The 12494-nt window shown below is 37.8% G+C and overlaps 1 protein-coding gene across 1 annotated transcript; it reads left to right on the top strand.

The window, feature by feature from the left end:
- The first annotated feature begins 5354 nt into the window (after positions 1-5354).
- Positions 5355-6758, top strand: LOC136276130 (uncharacterized protein F54H12.2-like). The gene has a single exon (XM_066087201.1). The coding sequence runs from the start codon at positions 5355-5357 to the stop codon at positions 6756-6758; it is 1404 nt and encodes a 467-aa protein (XP_065943273.1).
- The last annotated feature ends 5736 nt before the right edge of the window (positions 6759-12494 follow it).

Raw genomic sequence — 12494 nt, forward strand, 5'->3', positions numbered from 1 at the left:
TCGTAAAAAGTGTGAGTAACCGAATGCAAAAGAAAGCAGGTCTTATCCTAGACCATCTTAAGAAATCTAAAGTCATAAAATGGAATAAGGATGGAGAAATCAGTTACCGTGGAAAACCCATTCCTGAGTCTAACATTGTGGATCTAGTCTCTAATACTTTAAAAACTAAATCTCGTAAAGGCTTCCCCACACCTGCTGGAACAAACGAATTTGCCCAAGCCTTAAAAGAAACGAATGTTCCCAAAGATTATGTGCAGAATCCAAACATTATAAAAGCTATGGAAAAGCCAGGAAAAATCAGTACTCCCAGACCGATGTTGACTGAATATGATGATGACGACGATACCGGGTTTCAGGATGCCTCAAGTTTTAACACACCTCAAGGTTCTTCTTTTGCTTTAACTCCAAAGACAACCAAAAGGGCTAAAAACGCTATTCTAGATTGGTCTATATTAAAGAGATGAAGAAAAAGGTGTTACCAGAGATTTTAGCAGAATTTTATTACAATCCTAAAACTGGATATGGAGGAGTCCAGTCTTTATATCGTCAATTACGTGCAAAGGGACATTCCGTTTCACTATCTCAAATTAGAAATTGGCTGAAGGAACAAGACACTTATACTCTGCATAAACCCATTCAAATGAAATTTAAACGAGAAGGAACCAGAGTTACCGATATAGACGAGCAATGGCAATTAGATTTGGCAGATGTGTCCCCATTGAAAAAAGAGAATGATGGAAATACCTTTTTATTGTGTGCTATCGATGTTCTTTCTAAATATGCCTGGGTGGTGCCCTTAAAACAGAAAACAGGGAAGGAAATGATTAGAGGTCTGAAAGGGATTATCAAACTGGATGGTCGGCAACCCGTTCGGATTCAGTCCGACCAGGGAAAGGAATTTACAAATAAAGAATTTTTAGGGGCGTTCAAGCACATTCATTTCTTTACTACTCGAAATGCAGAAACCAAAGCTAGTATTGTGGAACGATTTCAACGTACTTTGAAAGCAAGAATGTGGAGATATTTCACTAAAAATAAAACCAGACGTTACGTGGACATTTTACCCGATTTAGTCTACGCCTACAATCACAGCTATCATCGCAGTATCAAACGAACCCCTGCAGAAGTGAATCCTTCTAATGTTTTAGAAGTGTGGAAGACTCTTTATCAAAAAAAGACGAATCTCATCAGTCCTAAATTTAAGGAAGGGGATAGAGTGAGGATTAGTAAAGCAAAACGTACTTTTGAAAAAGGCTATTTACCTAACTGGACAAGGGAGTTATTTACCATATCCCACTTAGTAAAAGGCTCTTCACCTTACCGATATAAGGTCGAGGATTATAACGGAGAAGAATTAGAAGGAACTTTTTACGAGTCTGAATTACAAAAAGTGATTAAAAGAGATGACGTCTATGAAGTGGAAGAAATTTTGGGATATAAAAAAAGACGTGTGGGGAAAAAGATCATTCAGGAGGTGAAAGTTTCCTGGAAAGGTTACCCTTCTACTTTCGATTCATGGATTCCCCGCTCGGATCTCATCATTCCTCCCACAAAATAGAACATTGGAATCTATGTGGGGAACGATTACCTAGAGCAGAAATTATTTTTTTTGCTCAATTACTCGTTTCTATTACTTTATTTATTGCTTCTATTGTCATGTTGTCTATTCACGATAATAATCGTGATTTTTGGATGGTCATTCTCAGCTCAATTGTGGGTTATATCATGCCTAGTCCCAGTCTTCCAAAATCCAAATCAGAGGGTGGATAAAAAAAATTTCCAAGTACACTGGGAAAACCCATGACGTCATAGGGATTTTCCAAAAGGGGGATTTTTTGGGGGGATTTTTTTCTGAAAATTACCAGTGACGTCATATTCTTTATAAAAAAGGAGATCATCAGGGGATGGACATTCAATTCTGACAATGGTAGAAAGCTGTGAATATCGTTGGAAGCTCGTAGATCCAAACTGCGATAAAAATCCAGGCCCTCCTTCACCAAAGGGGAATTGGATGACTTCTAGAAAAGCATGACTTAAACACTTCATGTACAAATATGAAAAAGACTTCAAATATGAAAAGGGAGATAACCCACCAACACCTTACCTCTACAAGAGAATCGAGGTACCAAAACGGTTTCTGATTTTGGGAAAATGCGGTTATGACGAATATAAATATAAAGTCAAAGCCTGTTTCTACCGGGATGAACATTTGTGGACCATGCATGAATCGAAATGGGGGAAAAGTCTGAGGAAGACCTTGACGAATTTTAGAGATTTTGAAAGGAAAGGGTACGACTATGTGGACTGTTGTTGCCCCATCAAATATCTCTACATGAGGAAGCGCATCGACATGAAAAAATTACCTCCTTTTGAGCTTAATGATTTCCTTGAAGGATTGAACCGAGATCATGACACATGGGAAATTGAAGAGGAGATGGAAAGACCGAGCAGCTCTAAGAAACCAATAATACGCACCGAGTTAGACGATGAATATCTTGAAGAGAGCAATCCTGAAAGCAAACAATCCAAGCTCATTCCAAAAGGAAATTGAAGATGAGGAAAAAATGCCACTGCTAAATTGATTACCTTTGTTGAATCGTAAAAAATTTGACTTTTTTCATTGAACTTGATGTATTTTGCACCTGTTTTTATTGTTCATTTTTTTGTTTCAAAAATAAAAATTGTTCACTTTATAAAAGCTCATGTCTTTTTTCGAAAGATTCATTTAAAGTCACGATGGCGCGGAGTGAAGGTTTTTACATGACTTTACCTAGTGATGGCTCAATCCAGTTTTTTCCTGACAATAAGTTGTCCGATTATAAAACCCTATTACCCAATCAGTTGAACTTAGACGATGGAGAATGGGAAGTGGCTCTTACTGAAATGATGTATGGAACGGATGTTCAAAACATTTCAGATGAGGAAGCCTATTTTGACATTTTAATCACTAAAGAATATAGCGATCATTTAGGTGATCCTAATCTTTTTAAAACCAATCGTTTTCAAAAGACTAAATTAGAAAGCACATTTCTTGCGGATTGTGAAACTTTGGTGTCCTGGAACTATTCCTACTATGCTTATAATTATAGACAAACAGAAGAGAACAAAGAAGTCCCGCCTACTTTAGAAATGGATATTTGGAGAATTCAGTTTCAACCGGGTCCTTACGTTCATCCCAAGGCCCTAATCTCTGAAATCAACGAGGGTCTCCGATTAACACTTGGGGCCCTCTGGACAGTCTTGAGTAAAAGCCCCAACGAGAAAAATAACATGCAATTAGTGTACCATGATAAATTCGATCGAATCGAATATCAATACAACGGAAATGTATTGCGTCGAAACCACCCCTTTTGCATCCGTTTTCCCATACCCCTAGCCTTAAAAATGGGGTTTGGGGAAAAAGCTTTTTTTTTACTAAAGGAGGAGGATATGACTAAATGGCTCTTAACCAAGGGCCTCCAATCGCTTGGGACAAAAGCTTCTTTTCAAGTCGACCAAAACATGACCAAATATATCAATGTTAATTATCTTGCTCCCAATAACATTGATTTGTTCGAGAATTTGAAACAGATGTACGTGTACTGTGACATCATAGAACCTCAGATGGTAGGTTCTAATGCTTTGAAATTGTTGAGAGTCGTCCCCGTGACTTCTGGCAGTCAGGATCAAACGCAGGCAAAATGGGAACCTGTGAGAGCCGAATATTTGAAATTGAGCAAAAAGCATTTTGACACGATTGGGATCCATATCAGAAATAATTTAGGAGAGTTGTATCCATTTTTAAGGGGAAAAACAGTGGCAAAACTTCATTTCCGAAAAGCCTACTAAAATGGAAATCTGGGTCATTATTTGCCTGAGTGTACTAGCAGCCGTTCTGATTTTCTCTTGGTGTATGGAATGTTTCAAGAAAATTTAGAACAAGCTATAAATACCCTACAAGTTACATTCTTTTTATCATTATTGACAATCATGGCCTACGGTCACATTCGACGACGACGACGCCGCAGGGGACAGAAAGGAGGAATTTTTCCTTTGCTTCCCTTAGCAGCAGCAGCTCTCGGACCCATCGTAGGCGGAATAGCCTCTCAGTTGGGAAGAGGAAGGAGAATTAGAGCAAGAAGGACTAGGAGATATAGAAGCAGACCTTAAAACATATAAAAACAAGATTCACTAAAACTTTTTGTCAGTTAGTCATGGCTTATCATCAGGGATTATTACGACAAAGGGGATTCGGGGGAGGTTACCATCAGGGGGTATTACGCCAAAAAGGATTTGGGATACCCGTCGGAGCCCTTCTAAAAATAGGGGGTCCCTTACTTAGCGGTGTTTTGGCCCCCGTTGTTGGAGATTTAGTGGGAGGATTAATCAAAAAACAAAGAGGAAGAGGGATACCCGTCGGAGCCCTTCTAAAAATAGGGGGTCCCTTACTTAGCGGTGCCTTAGGTCCCGTTTTTGGAGATTTATTAGGAGGATTAATCAATAAACAGAGAGGAAGAGGCATATTTACCGATGTAATGAAAGGAGGGTACGATGTGGTGAAAAAGGCTGCCCTAGATAGATATCATAATAGATTAGGCTTTATGGATTCATTGAGAAGAGGAACTAGTCAAAAACTTAAAGCCTTTGCAATTCCTCAAGTAGAAAGACAATTAATGAGAAACGTTCCGGCTTTCAGAGCCCCTATTGTTGGCGATATACTCAGAGGCAAAGTATTACCCATGATTAAGAATAAAGTAGCTACCGCTATTGATGCTAACGTGAACAAATATTTGGGAGCGCAAAGAGGAAGAGGAAGGAAAAGAAGGAAAAAACAAAGAGGAAGAGGGGTGGCCACTGACTTAATTAAATTGGGGGCTAAACAAGTCGTTGGTCCATTATTGAGAAGGGGGGGACGAGTTTTACTTAGAAGAGGAATTAAACAAGGACTTAAAAGAGGAGCTGAAGAATTAGTCAAAGAAGGAACAAGGCAGGCCATTCACAGTGCCACCAAAGTGGGTATAGATGCACTAAAGGGAAAATCCCTAAAAGAATCCGTAGTGAAGAGAGGTCAGGAAGGATTGCAGAAAACAGGAATGTCCATGGAAGAGAAACTTTTAGGAACCCCAACGGTGGCTAAAAGGACCCCCAAAAGGACCCCCCAAATTTTGGCTAGAGGAGGCCCCAAAACAGGGGGTATTAGTGGTAGTAGTAGTAGTAATATTAGAAAAAGAAAAAGAACTATTAAGTTGGGGACAGGTAAAAAAGCAAGGACCATTGACATCTTTGACTGATCCCTATAAAAAGCCAGTCAGTTCTCTCTTTCTTCTCAGTTTGATTTATTAATTCAAAAGCTACACATCAAAACAACATCAAAAATGATGCACCGAGAGTCATGCATGTGTGGGATGGAGAATTTGGAATTGTTTCAAGTTCCCCCCACCAATATAGCCCTAGAAGAATCCAAATGGATGGAATACTATCCCATCTCCAGTACTCTCCAATCGGAAACAGCACCCATTGAATTCGACATACAAGGACAAGGAGATGAATACATTGATCTTTCTCAGACTTATGTTCAGATTGTCTGCAAATTCACTAAAGATGATGGCACTGCCTTGACAGGAGCTAACACTAGTGTCACTCCGGTCAATAACATTATACACTCTTTATTCTCGAAAATCGATGTCACTCTGAATGGTAAAATCATCAGTCCAGGAACGGATACTTATCCTTACAAAGCTTACCTGGAGAAATTACTCTCCTATCGACCCAAAACTTTAGAAACTCAAATGAAAGCATGTAGTTTGTGGGAAAAAGACACAGCAGGTCATATGGATGATGCCTTAACCATTGCACCCACCCAGACCAAAACTCAATTTAATGTGGTAGATGACAAAGTAACAATAAATGCCGCTCAGCTGGGGTTTCCCCTACCCGCCGATGGCGAGAATGAAGGTCTGAGAAAACGCCGCGATGCGATAGAAAACAGTAAAAAGATTACTTTAATTGACCGACTTTACGTAGATCTCTTTGAACAGGACAGATTTATTCCCAATGGAGTAGACATTCGATTGAGATTCAATCGAGCCAAACCTGCCTTTCACCTGATGGCTCATGCAGGAAACACAGGGAAAATCAGCATTCTGAGCATGTTACTGTGGGTGAGAAAAGTCAAACCTACGGCTACGGTACTCAATGCCATCAACGAAAGATTAAATTCCGAAACGGCTAAATTTCCCTTGAGACGAGTGGAGGTCAAAACCTTTACCATTCCACAAGGAACTCAATCCAAAATCACCGATCACCTGTTTCAGGGTCAGATGCCGAAAAGAATCGTTTTGGGATTTGTAGAAAATGCTGCTTTCAATGGCGATCTCACTAAAAATCCCTTCAATTTCAAGAATGCCAATGTCAAAAAGTTAGACGTGAGCATTAACGGGGAAACCATAACTACCAGACCCTTCGAACCGGATTTCGCTAACGATTTGTATCTCCGATCCTATCTGAGTTTATATCAAGCTTTAGGTAAATTTGGAGAAGATTGGGCTCCTGACATCAGTTTCGAAGAATATAAAGACGGTTACACCCTGTGGTGCGTAGACTTCACCAAAGATCAGGAGGCGCAGCTGGACAAATTTCATCTCATTGAAACGGGAAATTTGAGAATCGAAGTTCAATTTTCACAAAACACGGCAACAACCCTCAATTGTTTGGTGTATGCTGAATTTGATAACTTGTTGGAAATCAACAAACAGAGAGAAGTCAGTGTTGACTATTAAAAAAAACAATGGACACAGATCAATTGAAAAACGTTTTATCCAGAGATTTAGGCTCCTCTTTTGGGGGTGTCTACCCTGTTGATCTAATACCAGATCATTTAATTTCTAACCAAAAAGCCATTGTGATCAATTTAGATCCCCACTATAAACCGGGATCTCATTGGGTTTGTCTGTATTTAAGTGGCAATAGGGTAGAATATTTCGATTCTTATGGGTTACCCCCCTTTTCTAAAAACATCAAAGTCTTTCTTGACAAGAACAGTAACGACATACATTATAATCAAAGACAATATCAGGATTTCAATACCGATGTGTGCGGACAATACTGTGTTTATTTTCTACATGAGAGACATAGGCGAGGGAGTGTGGCGTTAGACCGTTTATTTCCTGAAAATTGGAAACCCAAACAAACAGATCGTATTGTCTTTAATTGGTTTAATCAAACCTATCGTAAACCTAAAACCCGTAAGGGACAGTGCTGTAAGAAAATTGTATTTGCTGGGAAAAAAACCCAGAATTGAGTTAGGGTAAAAAACTTGGCAAGGGTTCAAAATTGATGACGTGATTGGAAAAACCCAGAGCTCTAGTGGAAAAACCCATGACGTCATTGGAAATACCCACAGAGGCTTTATAACAGAGGTCTCCTTGACAATTCATCATCACTTTTTTTTGACCGCTGATGGGAAACATATTTTCCAAACCAGTAAAGAAAATGAACACCTATGAAATGACTGAAGAGGATGAGTATGAATCGATGATGAATGCTAAAGAAGGAGGCAAAGACATCATTCCTGACGTTCGGAAATTCCCGCCACCCTTGTATGAGCCCCCGGAGGAGGTCGATGACGGTGGTGCTGATGATGAAATGAGCTCGGATATAACCTCTGACATAACCGCTGAGGAAGAGGATCAATTGGAAGAGGAAAGAGAAAAAAAGAGAAGGAAGGAGATGAGAGAAAAAGAGGAGGAGGAAGAGGAGGAGGAGGAGGAGGAAAAGAAAGAAGAAATGGAGGAATTGCAGGAGATGGGAACAACAGTCCAGGAGATGGGAGCAACAGCAATGGAGCCCCCAGTTGACAAACTAAGTTTAGTGTACAACGAGTGCAGAGTCTACAGAGAACAGGAAAAAAAGAGAAAAAGGGCTGAGAAATGGGAACTAGACCAAGAAAAAAGAAAAGCCCTTAGAGAACTAAAATTTAAACTGCTGAATGAAAGTTACAGAAAATTGACGAAAATCGAGGGAAATGACCTGGAACTTTTGAAGATGCTTCAAATCTGTCAGGTGATTGAAAAACTTAAGAAACTATGAACTGTCTTTTTTTGTAAAAGAATATTCATTGATGTTATTCATTGTAAATATTCATTGTAAATATCGTTTTTTGTAAAAAGAAAAAAGATGGTGCTAAGGACGACGACGAATATTACTGGGAATTAAAAGTATCAGTTGAAAGATCTGAAATGGTTGGAAGAAGTTTTCATTTCCTTGGAGGTCAATTAGTGAAAAAGAGACACTGTTCAATCTAAAAAAACATGTTCATTATATCTGTGATTGTTATTTGTTCTTATCATTCATTGTTTGAATAAAAAATGTTACTGTTCAATTATGGAAGTTATTCTTTTTTTTCAAAAAAGGACCCTGGTCCAAAAAAATAACAACTCTTAAAATTTTTTTAAAATACATTTTTATTTCAATCAATAACCAAATGGAAGTGTGTTAAAATGTTCAATGATCTGGCGTTTATCATAAACAATTTGATATTTCTTAGTGAATGGCTTTGTCAATAATTCATGTCTCTTGGTCCTCTGAATCTTATGAGGATAGTTCACGGTAACATCAGGTAATTGATTAAAAATCATTTTCTCAAGAGCATCCATTGTTACAATTTGAGAAGCTCGATGATTTAAAGTCAGTCCTTTCACTTTTTGTACGGTCTTTCCAGTATCGGTTTCGAAGGCATAGTTTTTGGGTCCTCCGGACATGAATTTGGTAATGTGTCCTCCTTCCAATTCATCGGTCCACCCTCCTAAGCTATTGACAATGGTGGGGTTGTAGAGTCCATCGACGTGTTGATAAATGATACTGTCTGTATCGAAATAAAGAACACGCTCTCCTAATTTTTCTAAAGTGTCATACAAATGTAGTCGAGCATGAGCGGTAGTAAAAGCAGCCAAGACCACATTCCCAAAAGGACAGTCTTCGATGAAATCTTTTTTTTCCACGTAATTAATTAATATCATATCAGAATCAGGTTTTTTCAAGTTATTCAACAATTCAATTCCTTTGACTTCCAAAGTAGTGTCCTGCAACATTTTAGTAAGTTGTTCTTGTTGAGTCAAATATTCAATCTTAGGCAACTGCAAACGCTGAGCAAATTTTCCCCACAAACAATTTAGAAATAACTTTGCAATAGTTCGTCTTACTGGATTTTTTTCAATTTCTATGGGGTTCAAGACTAATTTCTCCCGCTGATAAATTTCATTCCGATAGATCCGTTGTTGTTCTTCGGTCTCGCATTCAGGGGGATACCCCGAGGCCTCCTGCTTGATTTTTAAACATAGGTAATCACAGATTACAAAGCTCACCGAGACGAGGCATCACCCCTATGAGACCACTTTTATCATATTGTATGCAAATCATACTTTATGATCTTGGATATTCATGGATTCTATTTTGACACAAAATCATATATCATCTGTTAAAAAATTGTATGATAATCATATGTTCATATATTAATCAATATAATAATATAAAATTAAATATTGCATCCTATCATACTAACAATATATATCATATAATACAATAAAATACTGCAATAAACAAAGATGATATTGTAAATATGAAATGACATTGTATTGTGTTAAACCTTATTGTATTTGATCACATAATACAAAATTATTATATATAATACAATATTGTATTATATGATACAATATCATATTACATAATACATCATAACATTGAAACATATGATATTATATTGTATAATATAGTATGATATATTGTATTGTATGATATTTATATAATATGTATAATATTTGATACATAATATGATATTGTATTATATGATACAATATAATTTGATATAACATTGTATCATATCAAATGATACAATATTATGTGATAAAGTAAAATATTATATAATACAATATTATATAATACAATATCATACATACATATTGTATCATATGATACAATAATATATCATATAAACTAATATCATATTATACAATATCGTATGATACGATATAATATATAATATTACAATATGATATAATACAGTTTCGTGTGATATAATTGTAAATTACAGAATCCAATATCATATTATACAATATCGTATGATACAATATAATATTGTATCATAATATACAATACTATACAAAACAGTATCATGATACAATATCATATCATAAAATATCAAAAAAATTGATACAATATCATATCGCATTATATAAGTTTTTACAATATAACATATGATATTATATTGTATCATATTAAACAAAAGTGTTTCATATCATACAATACCCTATCATAGGAATCATGTTATATCATTTAACAACAACCTCATCTTTCTATCAAGCAGGTTTAAGTGAGGTAGGAGATTTCTTTAGCATCCTTGATAATGGAGATCAGGCTCTGCATCTGAAGCAACCTCTGCGTTTCATTTATAATATAGTTAAATCAACTATGCAAGCTATCATCTATAAAACATGTGACCTGTTCAAAAAAATCTAAACCTCATCCAGCATCCGAAACCTTTAACTCAGATTCAGCATTCAAGCCTGTCAGGTGCATCAGTATACATAAGACGCATCTCCATGCAAGTTTGGTGAAGTTCAGACCAGTAATAACTAAGATATCATCATCAGAGGGCACTAGCAATTAAAACTTAACCTGCTCCAGCATCCGCAACCTATGGCTTAGATTCAACATCCATGCCTGTCAGGTGCATCTGTATCATAAGACACACCATCCATTCAAGTTTGGTGAAGTTAGGACCTGTAATAACTAAGATATATTTTTTAGCATCCTTGATAATGGAGATCAAGCTCTGCATCTGAAGCTTCCTCTGTGATTCATTCATATTACAGTTTAGTCAACTATGCAAGTTGAAATAGTACTATCATCTATTAAACATGTGACATGTTCCAAAAAACTTAACCATATCCAGCATCTGAAACCTATGGCTCAGACTCAGCATTCAAGCCTGTCAGGTGCATCAGTATCATAAGACGCACCATCCATTGAAGTCTGGTGAAGTTAGGACAAGCAATAACTAAGATATAATCATCAGAGGGCACCTGTTTCAAAAACTTTAAGCAGCTCTAAAAACCTTAACCTCCTCCAGCATCCGAAACCTATGGCTCAGATTCAGCATTCAAGCCTGTCTGGTGCATCAGTATCATAAGACGCACCATCCATAGCAGTCTGGTGAAGTTAGGACCAGTAGTAACTAAGATATCATCATCAGAGGGCACCTGCAACAAAAACTTTAACCAGCTCTAAAAACCTTAACCTCCTTCAGCATCTGTAACCTATAGCTCAGATTCAGCACCCAAGCCTGCCTGGTGCATCAGTATCATAAGACACACCATCCATGCAAGTTTGGTGAAGTACGGACAAGCAGTAACTTAGATATTGCTATCAAAGGGTACCTGCAACAAAAACTTTAACCTGCTCCAAAAACCTTAACCTCCTCCAGCATCCGAAACCTATAGCTCAGATTCAGCACTCAAGCCTGTCTGGTGCATCAGTATCATAAGACACACCATCCATGCAAGTTTGGTGAAGTACGGACCTGCAGTAACTTAGATATTGCTATCAAAGGGCACCTGCAACAAAAACTTTAACCTGGTCCAACAACCTAAACCTCCTCCAGCATCTGAAATTTAGGACTCAGATTCAGCATCCTAGTCTTTCAAGTCCATAAGTAGGTCCAGATGCATCATCCATGCAAGTTTGGTGAAGATAGGACAAGTAATAGCTTAGATACAGGACATGCAACAAAAACTTTAACCAGGTCCGGACGCCGACGCCGAGGGTATAGCATAAGCTCCCCCTGACTTCGTCTCGGTGAGCTAAAAAGGTGTCGATATAAGTTCTAAATAAATCCTGACTTTTTTGAGGAAAATGCCACACTTCGTAGATTTTTTGAATCTCATATCCACATTCCAAGGCTTTTTGAAGTTCCGTAGTCACCCAGGTTCCAATCAATGAGCGTTCACAAGCAGAATGCTGGCAGCGATAAGAAGGATCTTGAAAACCCTCTTGAGCACAGGTACGACATAATGGAAAGAGCAGCTTTCCACCAGTACGATAAGGCAACACAGGATGATACAATCCTCGAGGGGGTAATACCTGGCATTGAATCAGTCCGAAATAACTATGAACGTCCTGAAAATCCTTCGTGATGATTTCTGGATGCCCCATGGGAAAGGGTCTATACTTTAAAACAAAGGGATATAAAGAACAGACATCCACGTATCTCATATGGCCCTCAGTACAATACAATCGCGTAGCATTTGTTCGCCCTCCGTACAAAGCTTGACGAGGATTCAAGGGGTCTTGAAAGTCCAAATTTTCCATAAAGCGCTGCATGTCAATGTTGTTTTTCATTTCCTTATCGAAATCATGCTCCCATATGCTCACTACGTGATATCCTTTTTCCTTTAGAAAATGTTCTCGCCTTAGGGTCTCTTCGTACAGCCCGCCGTAGGTGCAATCCACCCGATGGGGAT

Source organism: Magallana gigas, chromosome 1 (assembly GCF_963853765.1).
Source record: "Magallana gigas chromosome 1, xbMagGiga1.1, whole genome shotgun sequence".
In the NCBI taxonomy this organism is placed as follows: Eukaryota; Metazoa; Mollusca; class Bivalvia; order Ostreida; family Ostreidae; genus Magallana; species Magallana gigas.